This window comes from Vidua macroura, unplaced genomic scaffold (assembly GCF_024509145.1).
Source record: "Vidua macroura isolate BioBank_ID:100142 unplaced genomic scaffold, ASM2450914v1 whyUn_scaffold_231, whole genome shotgun sequence".
In the NCBI taxonomy this organism is placed as follows: domain Eukaryota; kingdom Metazoa; phylum Chordata; class Aves; order Passeriformes; family Viduidae; genus Vidua; species Vidua macroura.
Window position 1 is genome coordinate 1 of NW_026530598.1, and position 23,300 is coordinate 23,300.

The 23,300-nt window shown below is 61.0% G+C and overlaps 2 protein-coding genes across 2 annotated transcripts; one reads left to right on the forward strand and one right to left on the reverse strand.

The window, feature by feature from the left end:
• Nucleotides 1-432: 432 nt before the first annotated feature.
• Nucleotides 433-17,387, forward strand: LOC128802967 (latent-transforming growth factor beta-binding protein 4-like; the record flags this gene model as incomplete). Its single annotated transcript, XM_053969529.1, is given in 26 exon segments — nucleotides 433-526; nucleotides 1,681-1,806; nucleotides 2,498-2,623; nucleotides 3,085-3,210; nucleotides 3,962-4,081; nucleotides 4,703-4,828; nucleotides 4,901-5,025; nucleotides 5,530-5,668; nucleotides 5,779-5,901; nucleotides 6,601-6,732; nucleotides 7,600-7,638; nucleotides 7,641-7,726; nucleotides 8,186-8,315; nucleotides 9,044-9,078; nucleotides 9,080-9,614; nucleotides 10,267-10,335; nucleotides 10,923-11,051; nucleotides 12,787-12,872; nucleotides 12,874-12,934; nucleotides 13,801-13,838; nucleotides 13,840-13,954; nucleotides 15,008-15,441; nucleotides 15,841-15,896; nucleotides 16,176-16,305; nucleotides 16,307-16,322; nucleotides 17,242-17,387. Coding segments are annotated over 26 exon segments (3,342 nt in total), but the record flags the coding sequence as incomplete, so codon positions are not given.
• Nucleotides 17,388-18,097: 710 nt separating this feature from the next.
• Nucleotides 18,098-20,568, reverse strand: LOC128802968 (potassium channel subfamily K member 6-like). The gene is made up of 3 exons (XM_053969530.1): nucleotides 20,397-20,568; nucleotides 19,118-19,513; nucleotides 18,098-18,288 (listed from the first exon to the last, which is right to left on the reverse strand). Exons 1-3 carry the CDS (start codon nucleotides 20,566-20,568, stop codon nucleotides 18,098-18,100), a joined length of 759 nt encoding a protein of 252 aa, XP_053825505.1.
• Nucleotides 20,569-23,300: the final 2,732 nt, after the last annotated feature.

The following is a 23,300-nucleotide window of genomic DNA, read 5'->3' on the forward strand; positions in this document are numbered from 1 at the left end:
CAAAACCCCTCCTAAACCCCCCAAATTCCCCCAAAACCCCTCCTAAACACCACAAACCCCTCCTAATTCCCCCAAAACCCCTCCTAACCCCCCCAAATTCCCCCAAAAACCCCTCCTAACTCCCCTAAAACCCCTCCTAACCCCCCCAAATTCCCCCAAAGCCCCTCCTAAACCCCCCAAATTCCCCCCAAAACCCCTCCTAAACACCACAAACCCCTCCTAAACCCCCCCAAATTCCCCAAAGCCCCTCCTAACTCCCCTAAAACCCCTCCTAACCCCCCCAAATTGCCCCCAAAGCCCCTCCTATCCCCCCCAAATTGCCCCCAAAGCCCCTCCTAAACCCCCCAAATTTAACCCCTGACCCCCCCATTTTTTTTCTCCCCCCCCCCCCAGCCCCGGAGCCCCCCCAGGCCGGGACCCCCCCGGCCGCCCCCGCCGCCCCCCCCCGGCCCCGAGGTGATCGTGGTGCCCCGGCCCAGCCCCGACTTTGGGGGGGCCCTGCCCACCCTGCCCCCCCCGGAGCCAGGTGAGATGGGGGAGGGGCTTGGGGGGGTTTGGGGGGGAGGTTTTGGGGGGGTTTGGGGGAATTTGGGGAGATTTGGGGGGGTTTGGGAGAAGTTTGGGGAGATTTGGGGTGGTTTAGGGGGATTGGGGGGAGTCTTAAAGGAGTTTGGGGGAGATTTGGGGAATTTTGGGGGGGACCTGGGGGGATTTGGGAGGTTTAGGGGGTTTGGGGGGGATTTGGGGAGGTTTGGGGGGGGTTTAGGGGGGTTATGGGGATTTTGGGGAGATTTTGGGGGGATTTTGGGGGGAGTTTGGGGCGATTTGGGGAAATTCGGGGGGTTTGGGGAAATTTGGGGAGGTTGGGGGGAGTTTGGGGGGATTTGGGGGAGTCTTAAAGGAGTTTGGGGGAGATTTGGGGAAATTTGGGGGGAGGGATTGATTTGGGGGAGTCTTAAAGGAGTTTGGGGGAGATTTGGGGAAATTTGGGGGGAGGGATTTAGGGGGGTTATGGGGATTTGGGGAGATTTTGGGGGGATTTTGGGGGGATTTGGCGGGGCTCTGGGGAGATTTGGGGAGGTTTGGGGGGATTTGGGGGGAGTTTGGGGGCTCTGAGAGGGGGTCCTGGTCTGTCTTTGTGTCCCCAGTCCCAATTCCTGACCCCAAATTCCCCAAAATCCCATAAATTCCTCCAATCCCGCAATGTCCCCGTGCCAGCGCAACCCCGATCCCCAAATTGCCGAATTTCCCCTAAATCCGACAGAATCCCCTAAAAATCCCCCAAAATCCCATAAAATCCCCCTAAAAATTCCCCAAAATCCGCTAAAATCTCCCCAAATCCCCCAAGACCCTATAAAAATCCCCTAGAAATCCCCTAAATCCCCCCAAATCCTATAAAATTCCCCTAAAAATCCCCTAAAAATCCCCTAAAAATCCCCTAAATCCCCTAAATTCCCCCAAATTCCCCCAAAATCCTATAAAAATCCCCTAAAAATCCCATAAATTCCCCTAAAAATCCCCTAAATCCCCTAAATTCCCCCAAAATCCCCCCAAATCCTATAAAAATCCCCTAAAAATCCCCAAAAAATCCCCTAAAAATCCCCTAAAAATCTCTTAATTTCCCCCAAATTCCCCCAAAATACCCCCAAAATCCCCTAAGACCCCCCGAAATCCCCGCAGTGTCCCCGTGCCAGCGCGACCCCTCCGTGTGCGGCCCCGGGCGCTGCGTGCCCCGGGGGGGAGGGGGCTACACCTGCCTGTGCCGGGGGGGCTTCTGGCTGAGCCCCCAGGGCACGCACTGCGTGGGTGAGTGGGGAGGGGTCCGGGGGGTCCTGGGGGGGTCCTAGCGGAATTTGGGGGGATTTTGGAGGTTTTAGGGGGATTTGGGGGAGTTTTGGGGGGATTTGGGGGGGATTTTGGGGGGCTTCTGGCTGAGCCCCCAGGGCACGCACTGCGTGGGTGAGTGGGAGGGGTCCGGGGGGTCCTGGGGGGGTCCTAAGGGGGATTTTGGGGGGATTTGGGGGGATTTTGGGGGGAATTGGGGGGATTTTGGGGAGGATTTGGGGGATTTTGGGGAGGATTTGGGGGGATTTAGGGGAGGAATTGGGGGAGTTTTTGGGGAGGATTTGGGGGAGTTTTTGGGGGGAATTGGGGGATTTAGGGGAGGAATTGGGGGGATTTTAGGGGGTTTTGGGGGAGTTTTTTGGGGGGGGTTGAGGGGATTTGGGGAGTTTTTGGGGAGGATTTGGGAGAGTTTTTTGGGGGGGGGTTGAGGGGATTTGGGGGAGTTTTGGGGGCACCCATTGCATGGGTGAATAGGGGAGGGGGCTCGGCGGGTCCTGAGGGGTCTTTGGGGGGATTTTGGGGGGGTCCTGGGAGGATATGGGGGGCTTTAGGGTCTTTAAAGGGTTCCTGGGTGGGTCCTGGGGGGGTTCATGCTCTACCTGTCCCTCACCTGTGCACACCTGAGCTCACCTGAGCTCACCTGTGCCCCCAGACATCGACGAGTGCCGCCAGGTGCCCCCGCCCTGCTCCCCGGGGCGCTGCGAGAATTCCGTGGGGAGCTTCCGGTGCCTCTGCGGCCCCGGCTTCACCTCCGAGCCCGCGGGCACCGAGTGCCGAGGTCAGCGGCACACCTGGGCACACCTGGGCACAGCTGGGCACACCCCAAAACCCACCTGTGCCCCCCAAACCACACCTGGGCACAGCTGGGCACAGCTGGGTGTACCCCAAAACCCACCTGTGCCCCCCAAACCACACCTGGGCACACCTGGGCACACCTGTGATCACCTGGGCACACCTGGGCGCAACCCAAACCCCACCTGTGCCCCCCCAAACCACACCTGGGCACACCTGGGTGCACTCCAAACCCTATTTCTGCCCTCCAAACCACACCTGGGCATATCTGGGCACACCCCAAACCCCAGCTGTGCCCCCAAAACCACACTGGGCACACCTGGGCACACCTGTGATCACCTGGGCACACCTGGGCGCAACCCAAACCCCACCTGTGCCCCCCCAAACCACACCTGGGCACACCTGTGCCCACCTTTGCCCTCACCTGTGCCCACCTGTGCCCCCCAGACGTCGACGAGTGCGCGCAGAGCCCCCCGCCCTGCGCCCACGGGCGCTGCGAGAACCGGCCCGGCGGCTACCAGTGCGTGTGCCCGGGGGGCTACCGGGGGCTCGGGGGCGACCAGCCCTGCCAGGGTGAGTGGGGGCACTGGGAGGGACTGGGGGGAACTGGGAGGGACTGGGGGGAACTGGGATGGACTGGGAGGGACTGGGAGGGACTGGGATGGACTGGGAGGGAACTGGAGAGACTGGGAGGGACTGGGAGGGATGGGAGGGACTGGGATGGACTGGGAGGGGATTGGGATAAACTGGGAGGGAACTGGAGGGACTGGGATGGACTGGGGCGGGGGCTCTGTGCTGTGGGGTCAGTGATCCTTGGGGTCACCACCCCGTGGGGTCTCCATGGCCTGTGGTCACTCTGTGATGGGGTCACCATGACCTGTGGTCACTGTTGTGGGGTCACCATGACCTGTGGTCACTGTTGTGGGGTCACCATGACCTGTGGTCACTCTTACAGGGTGACCATGACCTGTGGTCACTGTTATGAGGTCACCATGACCTGTGGTCACTGTTATGGGGTCACCATGACCTGTGGTCACTCTTACGGGGTGACCATGGCCTGTGGTCACTGTTGTGGGGTCACCATGACCTGTGGTCACTCTTACGGGGTGACCATGGCCTGTGGTCACTGTTGTGGGGTCACCATGACCTGTGGTCACTCTTACGGGGTGACCATGGCCTGTGGTCACTGTTACGGGGTCACCATGACCTGTGGTCACTGTTGTGGGGTCACCATGACCTGTGGTCACTCTTACGGGGTGACCATGGCCTGTGGTCAGTGTCACGGGGTCACCACGGCTCGGGGTCCCCCCCGGTGTCCCCTCAGACATCGACGAGTGCGAGAACCACCTGGCGTGTCCCGGCCAGGAGTGCGTCAACACCCCGGGCTCCTTCCGCTGCCAGCCCTGCCCCGACGGCTTCCGCCTGCGCCAGGGGCGCTGCGCAGGTACCCGTGTCACCCGTGTCACCTGTGTCACCCGTATCACCTGTGTCACCCGTGTCACCCGTGTCACCGGTGTCACTGTGTCACACATCCGTGTCACCTGTGTCACCTCAGCATCACCTGTGTCACCCGTGTCACCCGTGTCACCTGTGTCACTTGTGTCACCTGTGTCACCTGTGTCACCTGTGTCACCCGTGTCACCTGTGTCACCTGTGTCACCCGTGTCACCCGTGTCACCTCAGCATCACCTGTGGCACCAGGAACCCCCTAGAGCAGTGCAGGGGTCACCACCCCACGGGGTCACCATGATTTGGGGTCACAGTTCCATGAGGCCACCAAGGCTCGGGGGACTCGGGGACCCCGTAACTCCTGTGGCCACCACCCCCTGGTCCCCCCCGGTGTCCCCGATGTCCCCCCGGTGTCCCCGATGTCCCCCCAGACGTGGACGAGCGCTCGGGGTCACCACACCCTGGCATGACCATGACTTGTGGTCACTCTGTTACGGGGTCACCATGGCCTGGGGGACTCGGGGACCCATAACTCCTGTCCCCATGTCCCCCCTGGTGTCCCCACATCCCCCCCGGTGACCCCAATGTCCCCCTGGTGTCCCCGATGTCCCCCCAGACGTGGACGAGTGCGCGGGGGGCTCCCCCTGCGCCCCCCACGGCCGCTGCCTCAACACCGCCGGCTCCTTCCGCTGCGAGTGCCACCGCGGCTACCGCGCCACCGCCGGCGCCACCGCCTGCCAGGGTGAGCGGGGACCCCCTCGGGGACACCCCGGCGGTGCCACCACCCCTCGGTGACCTTCTGGTGGCCCCGCAGATGTCAACGAGTGCCTGGAGGGCGACTTCTGCTTCCCGCACGGCGAGTGCGTCAACACGGCCGGCTCCTTCCGCTGCCTCTGCGCCGACGGCTACGCCGGCACCGCCGACGCACCGCCTGCGCCGGTGGGTGACACGCCTGGGGACAGCCTGGTGGCACCTCGGGGGGGGTGGTGGTGGCGGTGGTGGGGGGGTTTGGGGTTGGGGTGGGGTTTGGGGGTTTGGGGTTGTGCTGGTTGTGGTGTTTGTATCTCCAGTCGCGGTGTCCCCAGGGTTGTCCCAGTTTTGGTGTCACCATCCCAGTCCTGGTGTCATCATCCCAGTCCTGGTGTCACCATGGTCATCCCAGTCCTGGTGTCCCCAGGATTGTCCCAGTCCTGGTGTCACCATCCCAGTCCTGTTGTCACCATCCCAGTCCTGGTGTCCCCAGGATTGTCCCAGTCCCGGTGTCCTCATCCCCATCCCAGTCCCGGTGTCACCATCCCAGTCCTGGTGTCCCCAGGGTTGTCCCAGTCCCGGTGTCCTCATCCCCATCCCAGTCCCGGTGTCACCATCCCAGTCTGGTGTCCCCAGGGTTGTCCCAGTCCCGGTGTCCCCATGGTCATCCCAATCCCGATGTCCCCAACCCAGATGTGGACGAGTGCCAGCGCGGGGGCCGTCTGCACGTTCCATATCCCAAATCCCATACCCCATATCCCAAATCCCAAATCCCGATCCCGATGTCCCCAGACGTGGGCGAGTGCCAGCGCGGGGCCGTCTGCGCCGACGGGTTCCATGTCCAAATCCCAACCCCAAACCCCAAACCCCAAACCCCAAATCCTATACCCCAAATTCCACATCCCAAATCCCAATCCCAAATCCCGATCCCGATGTCCCCAGACGTGGGACGAGTGCCAGCGCGGGGCCGTCTGCGCCGGCGGGCGCTGCCTCAACACCGACGGCTCCTTCCAGTGCCAGTGCCCGGCGGGTTCCGCACCGACGACGCCAAGGCCGAGTGCCGCGGTGAGGCACCGGCACCGGCACCGGCACCGGCAGCGGGGCTGGGGGGTGGGGATGGGGGATGTGGGGTGGGAATGGGGCCGGGATTGGGGGATATGGGGTGGGATTTGGGTATGGGGCTGGGATTCAGGGATATGGGGTGGGAATGTGGGATATGGGGTGGGAGTTTGGGATATGGGGTGGGAATGTGGGATATGGGGTGGGGACGTGGGATATGGGGTGGGAATTTGGGATATGGGGTGGGAGTTTGGGATATGGGGCCGGGATTTGGGATATGGGGTGGGGATGTGGGATATGGGGTGGGGACGTGGGATATGGGGTGGAATTTGGGATATGGGGTGGGAATGTGGGATTTGGGGTGGGGATGTGGGATATGGGGTGGGAATGTGGGAATGGGGCCGGGATTCAGGGATATGGGGCTGGGATTCAGGGATATGGGGTGGGGATGTGGGAATGGGGCTGGGATTCAGGGATATGGGTGGGGATGTGGATATGGGGTGGGGATGTGGGATATGGATGGGAATGTGAGAATGGGGCTGGGATTGGGGGATATGGGGTGGGAATGTGGCATATGGGATGGGATTCGGAGATATGGGGTGGGGGTGTGGGATATGGGGTGGGAATGTGGGATATGGGGTGGGAATTTGGGAATTTTCCCCTGTCCCCATTCCCATGTCCCCATCCCGATGTCCCGGATCCCAGACGTGGACGAGTGCCAGGAGTACGGGGCCGGGCTCTGCGGGGCGCAGCGCTGCGAGAACATTCCGGGCTCCTATCGCTGCGTGCCCGAGTGCCAGCCGGGATTCCGGCCCGGAGACGGCGGGGAATGCCTCGGTGAGGGATTTGGGATTGGGGATTGGGATTGGGATATGGGATTGTTCCCGAGTGCCAGCCGGGATTCCGGCCGGAGACAGCGGGGAATGCCTCGGTGAGGGATTTGGGATTGGGGATTGGATTGGGATATGGGATATGGGATATGGGATATGGGATATAGGACTGTGCCTGAGTGCCAGCCGGGATTCCGGCCCGGAGACGGCGGGGAATGCCTCGGTGAGGGATTTGGGATTGGGATTTGGGATTTGGGATTTGGGATATGGGATATGGGATATGGGATATGGGATATAGGACTGGGATATGGGTATGGGATTGGGATATGGCACTGTGCCCGAGTGTCAGCCGGGATTCCGGCCTGGAGACGGCAGGAATGCCTCGGTGAGGGATTTGGGATTGGGATGTGGGATTGGGATTGGGATTTGGGGTATGGGACTGGGAAAGGGATATGGGGACTGGGCTGGGGATGTGGAGACTGGGATGGAGACATTGGGGATTTGGGGATATGGGGACTGGAGTGAGGATTTAGGGACTGGGATGGGATTGGGGATATGGGAATATGGGGATATGAGGACTGGGATGGGGATGGGGACATTGGGACTGGGATGGAAATGGGGATATCGGGATATCGGGACTGGCATGGGAATGGGGACATTGGGATGGGAATGGGGATATGGGAATATGGGAATATGGGGACTGGGATGGGAATTGGGACATTGGGATTGGGACGGGCACAGGGATCGGGATGGTCCAGGGGCTGCTCCTGGGGTTCCAGATGTCCTCATCCCAATGTCCCCATCCCGATGTCCCCATCTCAAATGTCCCGATGTCCCCATTCCCATGTCCCCATCCCGATGTCCCCGATCCCAGACGTGGACGAGTGCCAGGAGTACGGGGCCGGGCTCTGCGGGCGCAGCGCTGCGAGAACATTCCGGGCTCCTATCGCTGCGTGCCCGAGTGCCAGCCGGGATTCCGGCCCGGAGACGGCGGGGAATGCCTCGTGAGGGATTTGGGATTGGGATGTGGGATTGGGATTGGGATTTGGGATATGGGATATGGGATATGGGATATGGGATATGGGATATGGGATATGGGATATGGGATTGGGATATGGGATTGGGATATGGGATTGTGCCCAAGTGCCAGCCGGGATTCCGGCCCAGGGACAGTGGAACTGCCTCGGTGAAGGACTTGAGATATGGGATATGGGATTAGGATGGGGACTTGGGTTATGGGATCAGGATTTGGGATATGGGGACTGGGCTGGGGACACAGGAACTGGGATGGGAACAGGACCGGGGATGGGGACATGGGACGCAGGGACTGGGCTGGGAATGGGAACGGGGATGGGGACATGGGGACGCAGGGACTGGGCTGGGGACACGGGGGGACAGAGGCCAGCCCCGGCGGTGGCCAAGGACCTCGGGATGTCCCCAACCCCTTGTCCCACCCCGTGCCAGACGTGGACGAGTGCTCCAACGGGACCCTGTGCGGCGCCCACGCCACCTGCCACAACCTGCCCGGCTCCTTCCAGTGCGCCTGCGACCCCGGCTACGAGACCGCCCGGCATGGCCACCACTGCGTGGGTACGGCCACCGGCCCAGGGACATGGCTACCAGCCCTGGGACATGGCCACTGACCTGGGGACACCCAAATCCCATCCCAGTGTCCCCATTCCCATCCCAATCCCTGTGACCCTGGCTACGAGACCGCCCGGCATGGCCACCACTGCGTGGGTACGGCCACCGGCCCAGGGACATGGCTACCAGCCCTGGGACATGGCCACCAGTCCTGGGGCCACTCAAATCCCAGTCCCAGTGTCCCCATTCCCATCCCATCCCAATCCCTGTGACCTCGGCTACGAGACCGCCCGGCATGGCCACCACTGCGTGGGTACGGCCACCGGCCCCGGGACATGGCCACCAGTCCTGGGGCCACTCAAATCCCAGTCCCTGTGTCCCTGCGTCCATCCCAGTGTCCCCGTTCCCATCCCATCCCAATCCCTGTGACCTCGGCTACGAGACCGCCCGGCATGGCCACCACTGCGTGGGTACGGCCACCAATCTGGGGACACCCTGGCCCAGTCCCTGTGTTCCCATTTCCACCCCAAATCCCAAATTCCCAACCCCATATCCCCCAACCCCAACCCCAAATCCCAAATTCCCAACCCCAAACCCCCCAAATCCCCCAACCCCAAATTCCAAATCCCCAACCCCAAAACTCCCCAAATTCCCAACCCCAAATTCCCAACCCCAAACCCCCAAATTCCCAACCCCAAACCCCCAAATCCCCAACCCAAATGCCAACCCCGCAGACGTGGACGAGTGCCAGACCCTCCGCGGGGTTTGTGGGGGCCGAGCGCTGCGAGAACGTCGAGGGCTCCTTCCTGTGCCTGTGCCCCGATTCCCGGCAGGAGTTCGACCCCGTCACGGGGCGCTGCGGGGCCCTCCCCACCCCACAGATCCCCCAAATCCCCCAGAACCCCCCAGTCCGACCCCAAACCCCACAGAACCCCAAATCAGACCCCAAACCCACAGAACCCCCAAATCAGACCCCAAACCCCACAAATCAGCCCCCAAAGCCCCCAAATCAGACCCCAAACTCCCCAAATCAGACCCCAAACCCCCAGAACCCCCAAATCAGACCCCAAACCCCCCCAAATCAGCCCCCAAATCAGACCCCAAAGCCCCCAAAGCCCCCAAATCAGACCCCAAATCCCGAAATCCTCCCCCAAACCCCGGCCGGGGATTTTGGGGTGGCCTCGTGTTTCAGTAGGGCCTGCGGGGTCCTGGCCCCGAACGTGACCCGCCCGCAGTGCTGCTGCACCCTGGGGTGGGCGTGGGGGGCTCAGTGCCCCGGGCAGCCCTGCCCCACACCTGGCACAGGTGAGGGACACCCCAAAAACCTTTGGGGTGGGATTTGGGACCCCTGGGACACCCCAAAAACCTTTGGGGTGGGATTTGGGGAATGGGGTGGATTTGGGGGGGGATTTGGGGTGCCCCGGGCAGCCCTGCCCCACACCTGGCACAGGTGAGGGACACCCAAAAACCTTTGGGGTGGGATTTGGGACCCCTGGGATACCCCAGAAAGAGAAGGAGGCAATTTGGGGTGGATTTGAGGGGATTTGGGGTGGGATTTGGGTTGAACTTGGGGTGGGATTTAGGGGGATTTGGGGAGCATTTGGGGATGGGTTTAGGGGGGATTTAGGGTGGGATTTGGGGTGGATTTGGGGGTGGATTTGGGATGGATTTGGGATGGGTTTGGGGTGGGTTGGGGCAGATTTGGGATAGATTTGGGGTGGAATTGGGATGGGATTTAGGGGGGGATTTGGGGCGCATTGGGGTTGGATTTGGGGTAGATTTGAGGTGGATTTGGGGTAAATTTGGGGCAGATTTGTGACCCCCAAAAACCGACTGGGGCAGATTCGGGGTGTGGGAAAAAGAAGGGAGGGGAGGGAGCACAAACAGAATTTGGGGGGGGGTCCCGGGCAGAATTTTGGGGTCCCTGACCCCCCGTGTCCCCCCCCCCCCCCACCAGAGGCTCACCTGTCCCTGTGTCCCCACGGGCCCGGCCGCGTCCCCGAGACCCCCCAGGGCCCCCCCACAGGTGAGTCCGGGCCCCCCCAGGTGAGACCCCCGCCCGTGTCCCCCCCTTTGTCCCTGCGGGGGGTCCTGGAGCCCCCCCATCCCGCTGGGGGGGGTCCGTGTCACTTTGGGGGTGTCCCTGTGCTTTTGGGGTATCCCTGTGATTTTGGGGGGTGTCCCTGTCACTTTTGGGGGTGTCCCTGTGATTTTTGGGGGAGGTGTTTCCCTGTCACTTTTGGGGGTGTCCCTGTGCTTTGGGGGGGGTGTCTCCTGTCACTTTTGGGGGGTCCCCGTGATTTTGGGGGGGTGTCCTTATGCTTTCGGGGTGTCCCTGTGATTTTTTTTGGGGGGGGGGTCCCTGTGATTTTAAGGAGGGGGTCCCTGTGATTTTTGGGGCTGTCCCTGTGCTTTGGTGGGGTGTCCCTGTGATTTTTGGGGCTGTCCCTGTGATTTTTGGGGGGTGTCCCTGTGATTTTGGGGGTGTCCCTGTGATTTCGGGGGGGTCCCTGTCACTTTTGGGGGTGTCCCTGTGCTTTGTGAGGGGAGGGGGGTGCCTCCTGTCACTTCGGGGTCCCCCCTGTGATTTCGGGGTGCCCCTGTGCCCCCCAGACGTGGACGAGTGCTCGCTGTTCGGGCCCGCGCTCTGCCGGGGGGGGCTCTGCGTCAACGCCGCCCCCTCCTTCAGCTGCTTCTGCCCCAGCGGCTTCTACTTCGAGCAGGAGCACCTGCAGTGCGTGGGTGAGCACCGCGCACCTGCCAGGACCTGCCGGGACCTGCCGGGACCTGGCTGTACCTGCCAGGACCTGCCGGGACCTGCCTGTGTCTGTCTGTGTCTGTCTGTACCTGCCAGGACCTGCCGGGACCTGCCAGGGCCTGGCTGTACCTGCCAGGACCTGCCGGGGCCTGCCGGGACCTGGCTGTACCTGCCAGGACCTGCCGGCACCTGCCAGGGCCTGCCGGGACCTGGTTGTGTCTGTCTGTGTCTGCCTGTGTCTGTCTGTACCTGCCAGGACCTGCCGGGACCTGCCGGGACCTGCCGGGACCTGGCTGTACCTGCCAGGACCTGCCGGGACCTGCCGGGACCTGGCTGTGTCTGTCTGTGTCTGTCTGTACCTGCCAGGACCTGCCGGGACCTGCCAGGGCCTGGCTGTACCTGCCAGGACCTGCCAGGACCTGCCAGGACCTGCCGGGACCTGCCGGGACCTGCCAGGGCCTGCCGGGACCTGGTTGTGTCTGTCAGTGTCTGCCTGTGTCTGTCTGTACCTGCCAGGACCTGCCGGGACCTGCCGGGACCTGGCTGTACCTGTCTGTATCAGTCTGTACCTGCCGGGACCTGGATGTACCTGCCAGGACCTGGCTATGTCTCTCTGTACCTGCCAGGACCTGTCTGTACCTGTCTGTGTCTGTCTGTACCTGCCGGGACCTGGCTGTACCTGCCAGACCTGCCGGGACCTGGCTGTACCTGCCAGGACCTGCCAGTACTTGCCAGGACCTGTCTGTGTCTGTGTCTCTCTGTACCTGCCAGGACCTGTCTATGTCTCTCTGTGTCTCTGTGTACCTGCCAGGACCTGTCTGTGTCTGTCTGTACCTGAGGTCGAGCCGAGCTCTAAACTCCCCAAATCGCCCCAAATCCCCCCAAAAGTGCTCCTAACCTCCCCTAAACCACTCCTAAATCCCCCTCCACACTCGCTAAACCCCCAGACCCCCCCAAATCCCCCCTAAACATCCCAAATCCCCTTAAACCACCCCAAATTCCCCTTAAACTGCCCCAAATCCCCTTAAACCGCCCCAAACCCCCTTAAATCGCCCCAAATCCCCCCTAAACCGCCCAAATCCCCCTTTAACCGCCCAAATCCCCCCTAAACCACCCCAAATCCTCCTTAAACTGCCTCAAATCGCCTTAAACGGCCCAAACCCCCTTAAACTGCCCAAATCCTCTTAAACCGCCCCAAATTCCCCTTAAACTGCCCCAAATCCCCTTAAACCGCCCCAAACCCCCTTAAATCGCCCCAAATCCCCCCTAAACCGCCCCAAATCTCCCCTGAAACCACCTCAAACCCCCTGGAACCGCCCCAAACCCCCCCTAAACTGCCCCAAATCCCCCCCTAAACCGCCCCAAATCGCCCTTACACTGCCCCAAATCCCCCCTAAACTGCCCCAAACCCCCTTAAATCGCCCCAAATCCCCCCTAAACCGCCCCAAACCCCCTTTGAACCGCCCCAAATCCCCCCTCCGCCCCAAATCCCCCCCAAAACCGCCCCAAACCCCCTTTGAACCGCCCCAAATCCCCCCTAAGCCGCCCCAAACCCCCTTTGAACCGCCCCAAATCCCCCCTAAGCCGCCCCAAACCCCCTTTGAACCGCCCCAAATCCCCCCTAAGCCGCCCCAAACCCCCTTTAAACCGCCCCAAATCCCCCTAAAACCGCTCCAAACCCCCCCAAACCCCCCCGTGACCCCAGTTTTGCCCCCCCAGACAACGACGAGTGCGCGGCGGCCGAGGCCGAGCCGTGCCTGGGGGGGCTCTGTGTGAACACGGTGGGCTCGTACCTGTGCTCCTGCCCCCCCCCCGCTCATCCTCGACCCCTCCCAGCGCCGCTGCGTGGCCAACGACTCCAGCCCGGGTGGGTTTTGGGGGGTCCCCGATATCGGGGGGGGGTGAGGAGACCCTGGTTTGGGGGGATTAGAGGGGATTTTGGGGGGTAAAAGGGTAGGGGGGTTTTAAGGGGGGTTTAGGGTAGGAGGGTTTTAGTGGGGCATAAAGGGGTTAGGACGGGGTTTTAGGGGGTACAAAGGGGTTAGGAGAGGTTTTAACTGGGGTTAGGAGAGGTTTTAGTGGGGTCAGGAGGGGTTTTGGGGGAGGCCTGGGGGTCCCCGATATCGGGGGGGGGGGTGAGGGGACCCTGGTTTGGGGGGATTAGAGGGGATTTTGGGGAGTACAAAGGGGTTAGGAGGGGTTTTAGTGGGGTTAGGAGGGGTTTTAGGGGGGTTAGGAGGGGTTTTTAAGGGGGTTTTGGGGGAGACTGGGGGCGTCCCGAGGGTGAGGGGCCCCTGATTTGGGAGGTTTGGAGGGGTTTTATAACAGGAATCAATTTTGGGGGTTCGGCACCCCCAGATTAAGACCCCTCCCCAAATTCTGCCCCCCCAGAGGGGTCGCTGGCCATGTGCCGGCAGAGCTCACCTGAGGTTTTGGGCTCACCTGAGGTTTTGGGGTTACCTGGCGTCCCCATTAACGGCGAGTTTTGGGGTTTCCCATAACGGGGGTGAATTTTTGGGGCTCGGCACCCCCAGATTAAGACCCCTCCCCAAATTCTGCCCCCCCTCCCCCCAGAGGGGTCGGTGCCGTGTGCTGGCAGAGCTCACCTGAGGTTTTGGGGTTACCTGGCGTCCCCATTAACGGCGATTTTTGGGGTTTCCCATAACGGGGGTGAATTTTTGGGGTTCGGCACCCCCAGATTAAAGACCCCTCCCCAAATTCTGCCCCCCCCAGAGGGGTCGGTGGCCGTGTGCTGGCAGGAGGTGGGGGCCGGACCTGGTGTGCGGGCGGCCCCGGCGCGCGGCGCAGGTGACCTACACCGAGTGCTGCTGCCTGTACGGGCAGGCGTGGGGCATGGAGTGCGCGCTCTGCCCCGCCCCCCACTCCGGTGAGACCCCCGGGACCCCCCCCCCCAAATTCTCTGCCGGGATCCCCAAATCCAGCCCCGAAACCGGGGGGGTGGGACTGGGACCAGTATGGGTACTGGGAGCACTGCACTGGGGGGATTTGGAACCCCGGGATGGGCACACCCGGACCCCGCCCCCCGCTCCGGTGGAGACCCCCGGGACCCCCCCCAAATCCAGCCCCGGGACCCCCAAATCCATCCCCAAACCGGGGGAGGGGGCGGGGAATGGGCTGGAACGAAGGTGGAACTGGGACCAGTACGGGTACTGGGAGCACTGGGAGGTGAGGGGAGGGGGCTCAAAGGATGGGGGATCCCCGGGATGGGCACACCCGGACCCCGCTCCGGTGAGACCCCCGGGACCCTCCCCCCCCCAATTCACTGCAGGGACCCCCAAATCCAGCCCCGAACCGGGGGGGGTGGGACTGGGACCAGTAAAGGGTACTGGGAGCACTGGGGGGATGGGGGAACCCCGGGATGGGGGCATGGAGTTCGCGCTCTGCCCCGCGCCCCCCACTCCGGTGAGACCCCCGGGACCCCCCCAAATCCAGCCCCGGGACCCCCAAATCCATCCCCAAACCGGGGAAGGGGGCGGGGAAGGGGCTGGAACGAAGGTGGAACTGGGACCAGTACGGGTACTGGGAGCACTGGGAGGTGATGGGAGGGGGCTCAAAGGATGGGGGACCCCCGGGATGGGCACACCCGGACCCCGCCCCCCGCTCCGGTGAGACCCCCCGGGATCCCCCCCAAATTCATTGCCGGGACCCCCAAATCCAGCCCCGAAACCGGGGAAGGGGCTGGGACTGGGACCAGTAAAGGGTACTGGGAGCACTGGGGAGGGGTCCTAAAGAGGAGGGGGAGGGGGTAAACCCCTGGCATGGGGGACACTGGAGACCCCCCCCCATAATTAGGACCTCCCGAACCTCAACCCCCCCCAAAACACCCAAAAAAAAAACCCCCAAAATCCCCCCAAGTTCGGGACCCCTCCCCAAATTTCGGGGTCCCCCCCCAACCCCCACTTTTTCCCTCCCCCCCCAGACGACTTCGAGCTCCTCTGCAACGTCCTGAGACCCCCGAACTTCGCCCCCCCCCAGCTCCCCCCCCTCTACGACCCCTCCCCCAATTTCCCCCCTCCCCCCAATTTCGCCCCCCCCCAATTCGGGCCCCTCCCCTACGGGGGCCCCCCCGAATATTTTGGGGGGCTGCACCCCCATTACGACCCCTACCCTTTTGGGGGGGCGGGGTTGGGCTACGACCCCCGGGGGGGTGGGGGAGGGGTGGGGGACCCCCTTTACGCCCCTCCCCCGCCGCCCCTCCCCCCGCGCTACGAGGATTTTGGGGACCCCCGGGGGAGGGGGCCCCGATTTGAGCCCCCGGACCCCCCCCCGGACCCCCGAGGGGGCCCCCCCTGGAACTTCCAACCCCACGGGACCCCCGAGGAGGAGGAGGAGGAGGAGGAGGAGGAAGGTGAGGTTTGCGTTTTTGGGGGGGTTTTGGGAGTTTTGGGGATTTTTTTGGGGATTTTTGGGGGGATTTTTGGGGGGATTTTTGGGAGGTTTTGGGGATTTGGGGGGGGTTGGGGGGGAGGGATTTTTTGGTTTTTTTTGGGGAAGCTTTTGGGTGGTTTTTTTTTCAGTTTTGGGGTTTTTTTGTGGGGCTTTTTTTTTTTTTTTTTTTTTTTTCTGGGGGGGATCTGAAGCCCCCTCCCCAATTTAGGGACACAGAAGGAAATCCTAGAAGAGGGGGAGGAGAATTAATTTTTTTTTTTTTGGTGGGTGGGTTTTTTTTTTCGGTTTTTGGGGTGTTTTTCAGTTTTTTGGGGTTTTTTTGGTTTTTTTTGGTGGGGGTCTGAAGCCCCCTCCCCACTTTAGGGACACAGGAGGAATTTCTGGAAGAGGGGGAGGAGAATTAATTTGAGTTTATTTTGGTGGGGATCATTTGGGTGGTGGGTGGGGTTTTTTTGGTTTTTAGGTGTTTTTTTCAGTTTTTGGGATTTTTTGTTTTTTTTTTTTTTTTTGTGGGGGTCTGAAGCCCCCTCCCCACTTTAGGGACACAGAAGGAATTTCTGGAAGAGGGGGAGGAGAATTAATTTGAGTTGATTTTGGTGGTGATCGTTTGGGTGGTTTTTTTTGGTTTTTGGGTGTTTTTTTTCAGGTTTTTGGGTTTTTTGGGGGGGTTTTGTGTTTTTTTTTCTGGGGGTCTGAAGCCCCCTCCCCACTTTAGGGGCGCGGGAGGAGGAGTGCGGGGTCCTGAGCGGCTGCACCCACGGGCGCTGCGTCCGCGTGGGCGACGCCTTCACCTGCGCCTGCGACCCCGGCTTCCACCTGGACCCCGCCCCGCCTCGACTGCCTCGGTGAGACCCCCCCCAAAATCCACCAGAGACCCCTCCCCAAAATCCCCCAAATCCCCCAAATCCCTGGGAAAAAACACAAATCTTGAGGGCCCCAAAATCCCTGAAAAATAATCTCAAAATCCCTGGAAAAAGCCCCAAATATTGAAAAAAAAACAGATTTTGAGAGCGCCAAACTCCTGAAAAAACCCTGAAAATCCCGAGACCAGTCCCCAAAAAATCCCTGAGACCCCTCCCCAAATTTCTCCAAAAACCCCAAATCTTGAGAGCCCCAAAATCCCTGAAAAAAACCTGAAATATTGGGGGAAAAAAAAAAAAAAAATTTGAGAGCTCCAAACCCTTGAAAAACCCCAAAATCCTGAGACCCCTCCCCAAAAAATTCCTGAGACCCCCTCCCCAAATTCCTGAACTCCAATTCCCCCTTTTATTCCCAAATTTTGCCCCCCCCCAAGACGTGGACAAGAGTTCGGGGGTTTCCCCCCAGCCCCAATTCCCAATTTCCCCCTAAATGCCACCCAAATTTCCCCCTAAAACCCCAAATCCCACCCTTTTAACCCCAAATCCCCCCTTTTAACCCCAAATCCCCCCTTTTAACCCCAAATTTCCCCCTAAAACCCCAAATCTCCCCCTTTAACCCCAAATCTCCCCTTAAAAAACCCCAAATCCCCCCTTTTAACCCCAAATTTCCCCCTAAAACCCCAAATCTCCCCCTTTAACCCCAAATCTCCCCTTAAAAACCCCAAATCCCCCCTTTTAACCCCAAATTTCCCCCTAAAACCCAAAAATCCCCCCTAAAAACCCCAAATCTCCCCCTAAAACCCCAAATCTCCCCTTAAAAACCCCAAATCCACCCCTTTTAACCCCAAATCTCCCCCTAAAAACCCCAAATCCCCCCATAAAACCCCAAATTTCGCCCCCCCAGACGTGGACGAGTGTTTGGGGGTGCCCCCGCCGTGCCGCCCCGGGCGCTGCCTCAACACCCCCGGCTCCTTCCGCTGCCTGTGCCCCCCCGGGACCCCCCCGGCGCTGGACCCCCCCCGCTGCCCCCCGCGCCCCCCCCGCGCCTGAAGCCCCCTCCCCATATTTATTGTGTGGGTTTGTTTTGTATAGAAAAAAAATATCAAAATAAATATAAAGGAATTTTTTGGGGGGGGGGGACTGGGGGGGGGATTTATTTCCACACCCCCCCCCCTCAAATCAAGGGGGTGTCCCCACCCCACTCAGCCTCGTGGCTGTGACCCCCCCCCACAAAAAGGGAGGGGGGATTTGGGGACCCCTCCCCATATTTTTACTGAATAAAGGTTTTATATAAAAAAAAAAATAAAAGGAGTTTTGGGTGGGGTTTTTTTGAACGCTCCCCCTTTTTTTTTGGGGGGGTGGGGTTGGATGCAGGTTAGAGCCCCCCCCTCAAGGAAGTGGGAACCCCCAAAGAACTGGGATCCCCCCCCATGGAATTGGGACCACCCCTAAGGAACTGGGACCCCCCCCCAAAATTGGGACCCCGCAGAACTGGGACCCCCCCCAAAATGGGGACCCTGCAGAACTGAGATCCCCCCCCAAAATTGAGACCCCCCCCTGAACTGGTACACCCCCCCCCCAAAATTGGGACCCTCCCAGCACAGGGACCCCCTCCCAAAAATTGGACCCCCCCCAACCCACAGAACGAAGCCGTTGACCCCAACCCCCTTTGGGGACGCTTCATTGTGGCGTGTCCCCTCCCAGTGTCCCCAGTGTCCCCTCCCAGTGTCCCCCAGTATCCCCAGTGCCCCCCACTGGCGCTACCCGCTGACGCGCCCCCCCCCGGCTGCTTTGGCCCCCTCCCTCGTCCCCTCCAGCAAGCCGGCCCCTTCCTCGCCGTCGGCGTCGCCGTCCGGCGCCGGCGCCGCGCCGGGGACGCCGTGGAGCTCGGCCACGTGGCGGAAGGTCTGGGCCAGCAGCAGGACGCCCGTGACCCCCAGCAGCAGGTACGCTGTGGGGCACGGACGTGAGCGACGCGGTGGCGGGGACGCGACGGCACCCGATGGAACCCAAAGGAACCCAACGGGACGCGACAGAACCCAATGGGACACGATGGAGCCCAACAGAACCCAATGGAACCCAACGGGACACGATGGAGCCCAACAGAACCCGATGGAACCCAATGGGACACGATTGAACCCAACGGGACATGATGGAGCCCAACGGGACATGATGGAACCCAACAGGACACAACAGAACCCAACAGGACATGATGGGACCCAACAGAACCCAACGGAACCCAACGGGACATGATGGAACCCAATGGAACACAACAGGACATGACAGAACCCAATGGAACACGACGGGAGGTGACGGAACCCAAAGGAACCCAACGGGATGTGACAGAACCCAACAGAACCCAATGGGACATGACAGGACCTGATGGGACCTAATGGAACCCAATGGGGCACAATGGAACCCAACGGAACCCAAAAGAACCCAACGGGGCGTGACAGGACCTGATGGGACCCGATGGAACCCAAAGGAACCCAACAGGACACAATGGAACCCAACGGAACCCAACAGAACCCAACAGGACACGACAGGACCCAATGGAACCCAATGAGCCATCAAAAACCCAACTCAACCCACCCAAACCCCAAAAACCCAACCCAACCCATCCCAAACCCAACAAAACCCATCCCAAACCCAACAAAACCCAACCCAACCCATCCAAACCCCAAAAACCCAACCCAACCCACCCAAACCCAACCCAGCCTTCCCAAACCCCACCAAAAACCCCAAGAACCCAACCCAACTCCTCAACCCTTCCAACTCACCGGCCACCGCCACTTGGTAGAGCTGCCTCAGTGGCTGCCGCGCCTGCCGGGCCGGCACCAGGTCACCGAAGCCGACGGTGCAGAGCGAGATGACGCAGAAATAGACGGCGTCCAGGTAGCTCCAGGTGGCCTCCAGCAGGTAGAAGGCGGTGGCCGGGAGGAGCACCAGGACCACCAGGGTGACGGCCAGGAGGCCCAGCAGGTGGGCACGGGCGGCGCCGCGCCGGCTGTAGCCCCACCGCGCCTGCAGGTAGCCACGGGGCCGCTGGGCCAGCGGACCGGCCAGGCGGCGAGCGGTGGCCGCCAGAAGGAACATGGTGGCCGGGACCCCCACGGCGGCGTAGGCGGCGCAGAAGGCTTTGCCGGCGGCGGAGAGCGGCGTCACCGAGCCGTAGCCTTGGGGGGACACCGGGAGGGTCAGGGGGGACCCCCGACTCAATATGGGGGGGGGGTTTGGGGGGTCTTGGAGGTCATCTGGGTCTTGGGGATCTTGGGGTGGATGGGAGTCCTGGGGGTCTTGGGGGGTCCCGGGGGTCTTGAGGGTCACGGGGGTCTTGGGGTGGCTGGAGGGTTCAGGGGGGTCCTGGGGATTTTGGGGGTCTTGGAAGTCATCCAGGTCTCGGCGGTTTTGGGGTAGATGGGGATTTTGAGGGGTCCTGGGGGTGTTGGACATCCTGGGGGTCTTGGAGATCTTGGGGGTCCTTGGGGACTTGAGGGTCTTGAAGGTCATGGGGGTCTTGGGGTGGCTGGAGGGTCCTGGGGGGTCCTGGGGGTCTTGGAGATCCTGGGAGTCCTTGGGATTATGGACGTCCTGGGGGTCTTGGGGGTCCTGGGGGGTCTTGAGGGGTCCTGGGGGTCCTGAGGGGTCTGGGGATCCTGGGGGATTTGGGTGTCTTGAGGGTCTTGGGGGTCTTGGAGATCCTGAGGGGTCTTGGGGAGTCCTGAGGGGTCTTGGGGATTTTGGGGCTCCTGGAGAGCTGGGAGGGGTCTTGGGGTGCAGGGTGGCCTTGGGATTATGAGGGTCTTGGGGGTCTTGAGGATCATGGGGGGGTCTTGGGGGTCTTGAGGATCATGGGGAGGTCTTGGGGTGGCTGGGGGGGTTCCTGGGGGTCCTGGGAGTCCCAAATCTTGGGGGGTCCCGGGGGTCTGGGGTGGTCCCGGGGGTCCTCTGGGGGTTCTTGGTGATCCCGGGGATCTGGGTGGTCTCCCGGGGGTGCCTGGGGGGTCCCCTGGGGGTCTGGGGGTCGCGGGGGGTTCTGGGGGGTCCCGGGGGTCTCACCCACGGTGGTCAGCAGGGTGACGATGAACAGGAGGGTGCTGGGCACGTCCCACTCGCCGCCGTCGGGGGTCCCGGGGGTCGCGGGGGTCCCCTCGATCGCCCACAGCCCCAGGACCCCCAAAAACACCAACCCCGCGTAGGCGACGCCCAAAAGCAGCGCCCCCCGCCCCATGGCGCCCCCCACCTACACCCACCGCGACCCCAAAGCAACCCCGAGACCCCTCAAAAGACCCCCGGGATCCCCTCAAAGACCCCCGGGACCACCGCCCGCCCCTCACCGGTGCCGGCCCCGCTCCGACCCCCGCCCGCCGCCGCCTCTGCTCATCCCAGTCCCTCCCAGTCCCTCCCAGTCCATCCCAGTTCCCCCCGAGTTCCTGCCCAGCGACGGCGGCTGCGGGGTGGGGGCGGGGCCGGGGTCCTTCCCCCCTAGCCACGAGCTCGGGACTGGGGGGAACTGGGAGAGACTGGGAGGGACTGGCAGAGAACTGGGATGAGCAGTAAGGAGGGGAATGGGGGGAACTGGAGGGAACTGGGGGTACTGGGAAGGACTGGGGGTGGGGGGGGGGGCTGGGACGGCCAGTAAGGGGCGCCACTGGGACAGTTGATACTGGGGTAACTGGGATGGCCTGTACTGGGATAACTGGGATGGTCAGTACTGGGATAACTGGGGTCATCCACATTGGGTTAACTGGGGTGCCACGTACTGGGTTAACTGGTTTTAACTGGTCCGTACTGGGTGAACTGGTCTGTACTGGGTGAACTGGGTGAACTGGTCTATACTGGGTTAACTGGTCCATACTGGGTGAACTGGTGTCCCCCTCCCCTCCCCCCGGGGTCACGGGGCCGTCACGCGGCTCCCACGGGAGCGTCCCGAGGCCGGAGCTGCCCCGGGGCCGGAACGGCCGGACACGGATGGACACGGATGGACACCGGACACGGATGGACAGCAGACATGGGAGAGGGGCTGGGGACATGGGGACGCCACAGGGACATCCCTGGGGACACCACCGGGGACATCCCTGTCCGTGGGGACATCCCTGGGGACGCCGCGGATTTGGGGACACCCTGGGGACACCACGGGGACATCACGGGGACATCATGAGGACATCGTGGGGACATCACGGGGATTGGGATGAGCAGCAAGGAGGGGAATGGAGGGAACTGGGGGGAACTGGGAGTACTGGAAGGACGGGGCGGGGGGACGCTGGGATGACCAGTAAGGCGCGCCACTGGGACAGTTGATACTGGGGTAACTGGGATGGTCGGTACTGGCATAACTGGGCTCATCCATACTGGGTTAACTGCGTTAGCTGGTGTTAACTGGTCTGTAGTGGGTTAACTTTTCCTGCCCTCTTTCGCCTCACATTTTCCTCCCTTTTCCCCTCACAATTCCTCTCTTTTCCCCTCACATTTCCCTCTCTTTCCCCCTCACATTTCCCTCTCTTTTCCCCTCACATTTCCCCCCCTTTTCCCCTCACATTTTCCTCTCTTTTCCCCTCACATTTCCCCCCCTTTTCCCCTCACATTTCCCTCTCTTTTCCCCTCACATTTCCCCCTTTTCCCCCTCACAATTCCCTCCATTTTCCCCTCACATTTCCCCCCCTTTCCCCCTCACATTTTCCTCCCTTTCCCCTCACATTTTCCTCTCTTTCTTCCTCACATTTCCCTCTCTTTTCCCCTCACATTTCTCTCTTTTCCCCTCACATTTTCCTCTCTTTTCCCCTCACATTTCCCGCCCTTTTTTCCCCTCACATTTCTCTCTCTTTTCCCCTCACATTTCTCTCTCTTTTCCCCTCACATTTCCCTCTCTTTCCCCCTCACATTTCTCTCCCTTTTCCCCTCACATTTCCCTCTCTTTTCCCCTCACATTTCCCCCTTTTCCCCCTCACAATTCCCTCCATTTTCCCCTCACATTTCCCCCCCTTTCCCCCTCACATTTTCCTCCCTTTCCCCTCACATTTTCCTCTCTTTCTTCCTCACATTTCCCTCTCTTTTCCCCTCACATTTTCCTCTCTTTTCCCCTCACATTTCCCGCCCTTTTTTCCCCTCACATTTTCCTCTCTTTTCCCCTCACATTTCCCTCTCTTTTCCCCTCACATTTCCCCCCCTTTTCCCCTCACATTTTCCTCTCTTTTCCCCTCACATTTCCCGCCCTTTTTTCCCCTCACATTTCTCTCTCTTTTCCCCTCACATTTCCCTCTCTTTCCCCCTCACATTTCTCTCTTTTCCCCTCACATTTCCCCCCCTTTCCCCCTCACATTTCTCTCTTACCCCCTCACATTTCCCTCTCTTTTCCCCTCACATTTCCCTCTCTTTTCCCCTCACATTTCCCTCTCTTTTCCCCTCACATTTTCCTCTCTTTTCCCCTCACATTTCCCTCTCTTTTCCCCTCACATTTCCCCCCCTTTTCCCCTCACATTTTCCTCTCTTTTCCCCTCACATTTCCCGCCCTTTTTTCCCCTCACATTTCTCTCTCTTTTCCCCTCACATTTCCCTCTCTTTCCCCCTCACATTTCTCTCTTTTCCCCTCACATTTCCCCCCCTTTCCCCCTCACATTTCTCTCTTACCCCCTCACATTTCCCTCTCTTTTCCCCTCACATTTCCCTCTCTTTTCCCCTCACATTTCCCTCTCTTTTCCCCTCACATTTCTCTCTCTTTCTCCCTCACATTTCCCTCTCTTTTCCCCTCACATTTTCCTCCCTTTTCCCCCTCACATTTCCCTCTCTTTTTTCCCCTCTCATTTCCCGCTCTTTTCCCCTCACATTTTCCTCCCTTTCCCCCCTCACATTTCCCGCTCTTTTCCCCCTCACATTTTCCCCCCTTTTCCCCCTCACGTTTCCCTCCCTTTTCCCCTCAGCTTGCCAGGGTTTTGGGGGTCCCCAGGGAATTTTGGTGGTCCCCAC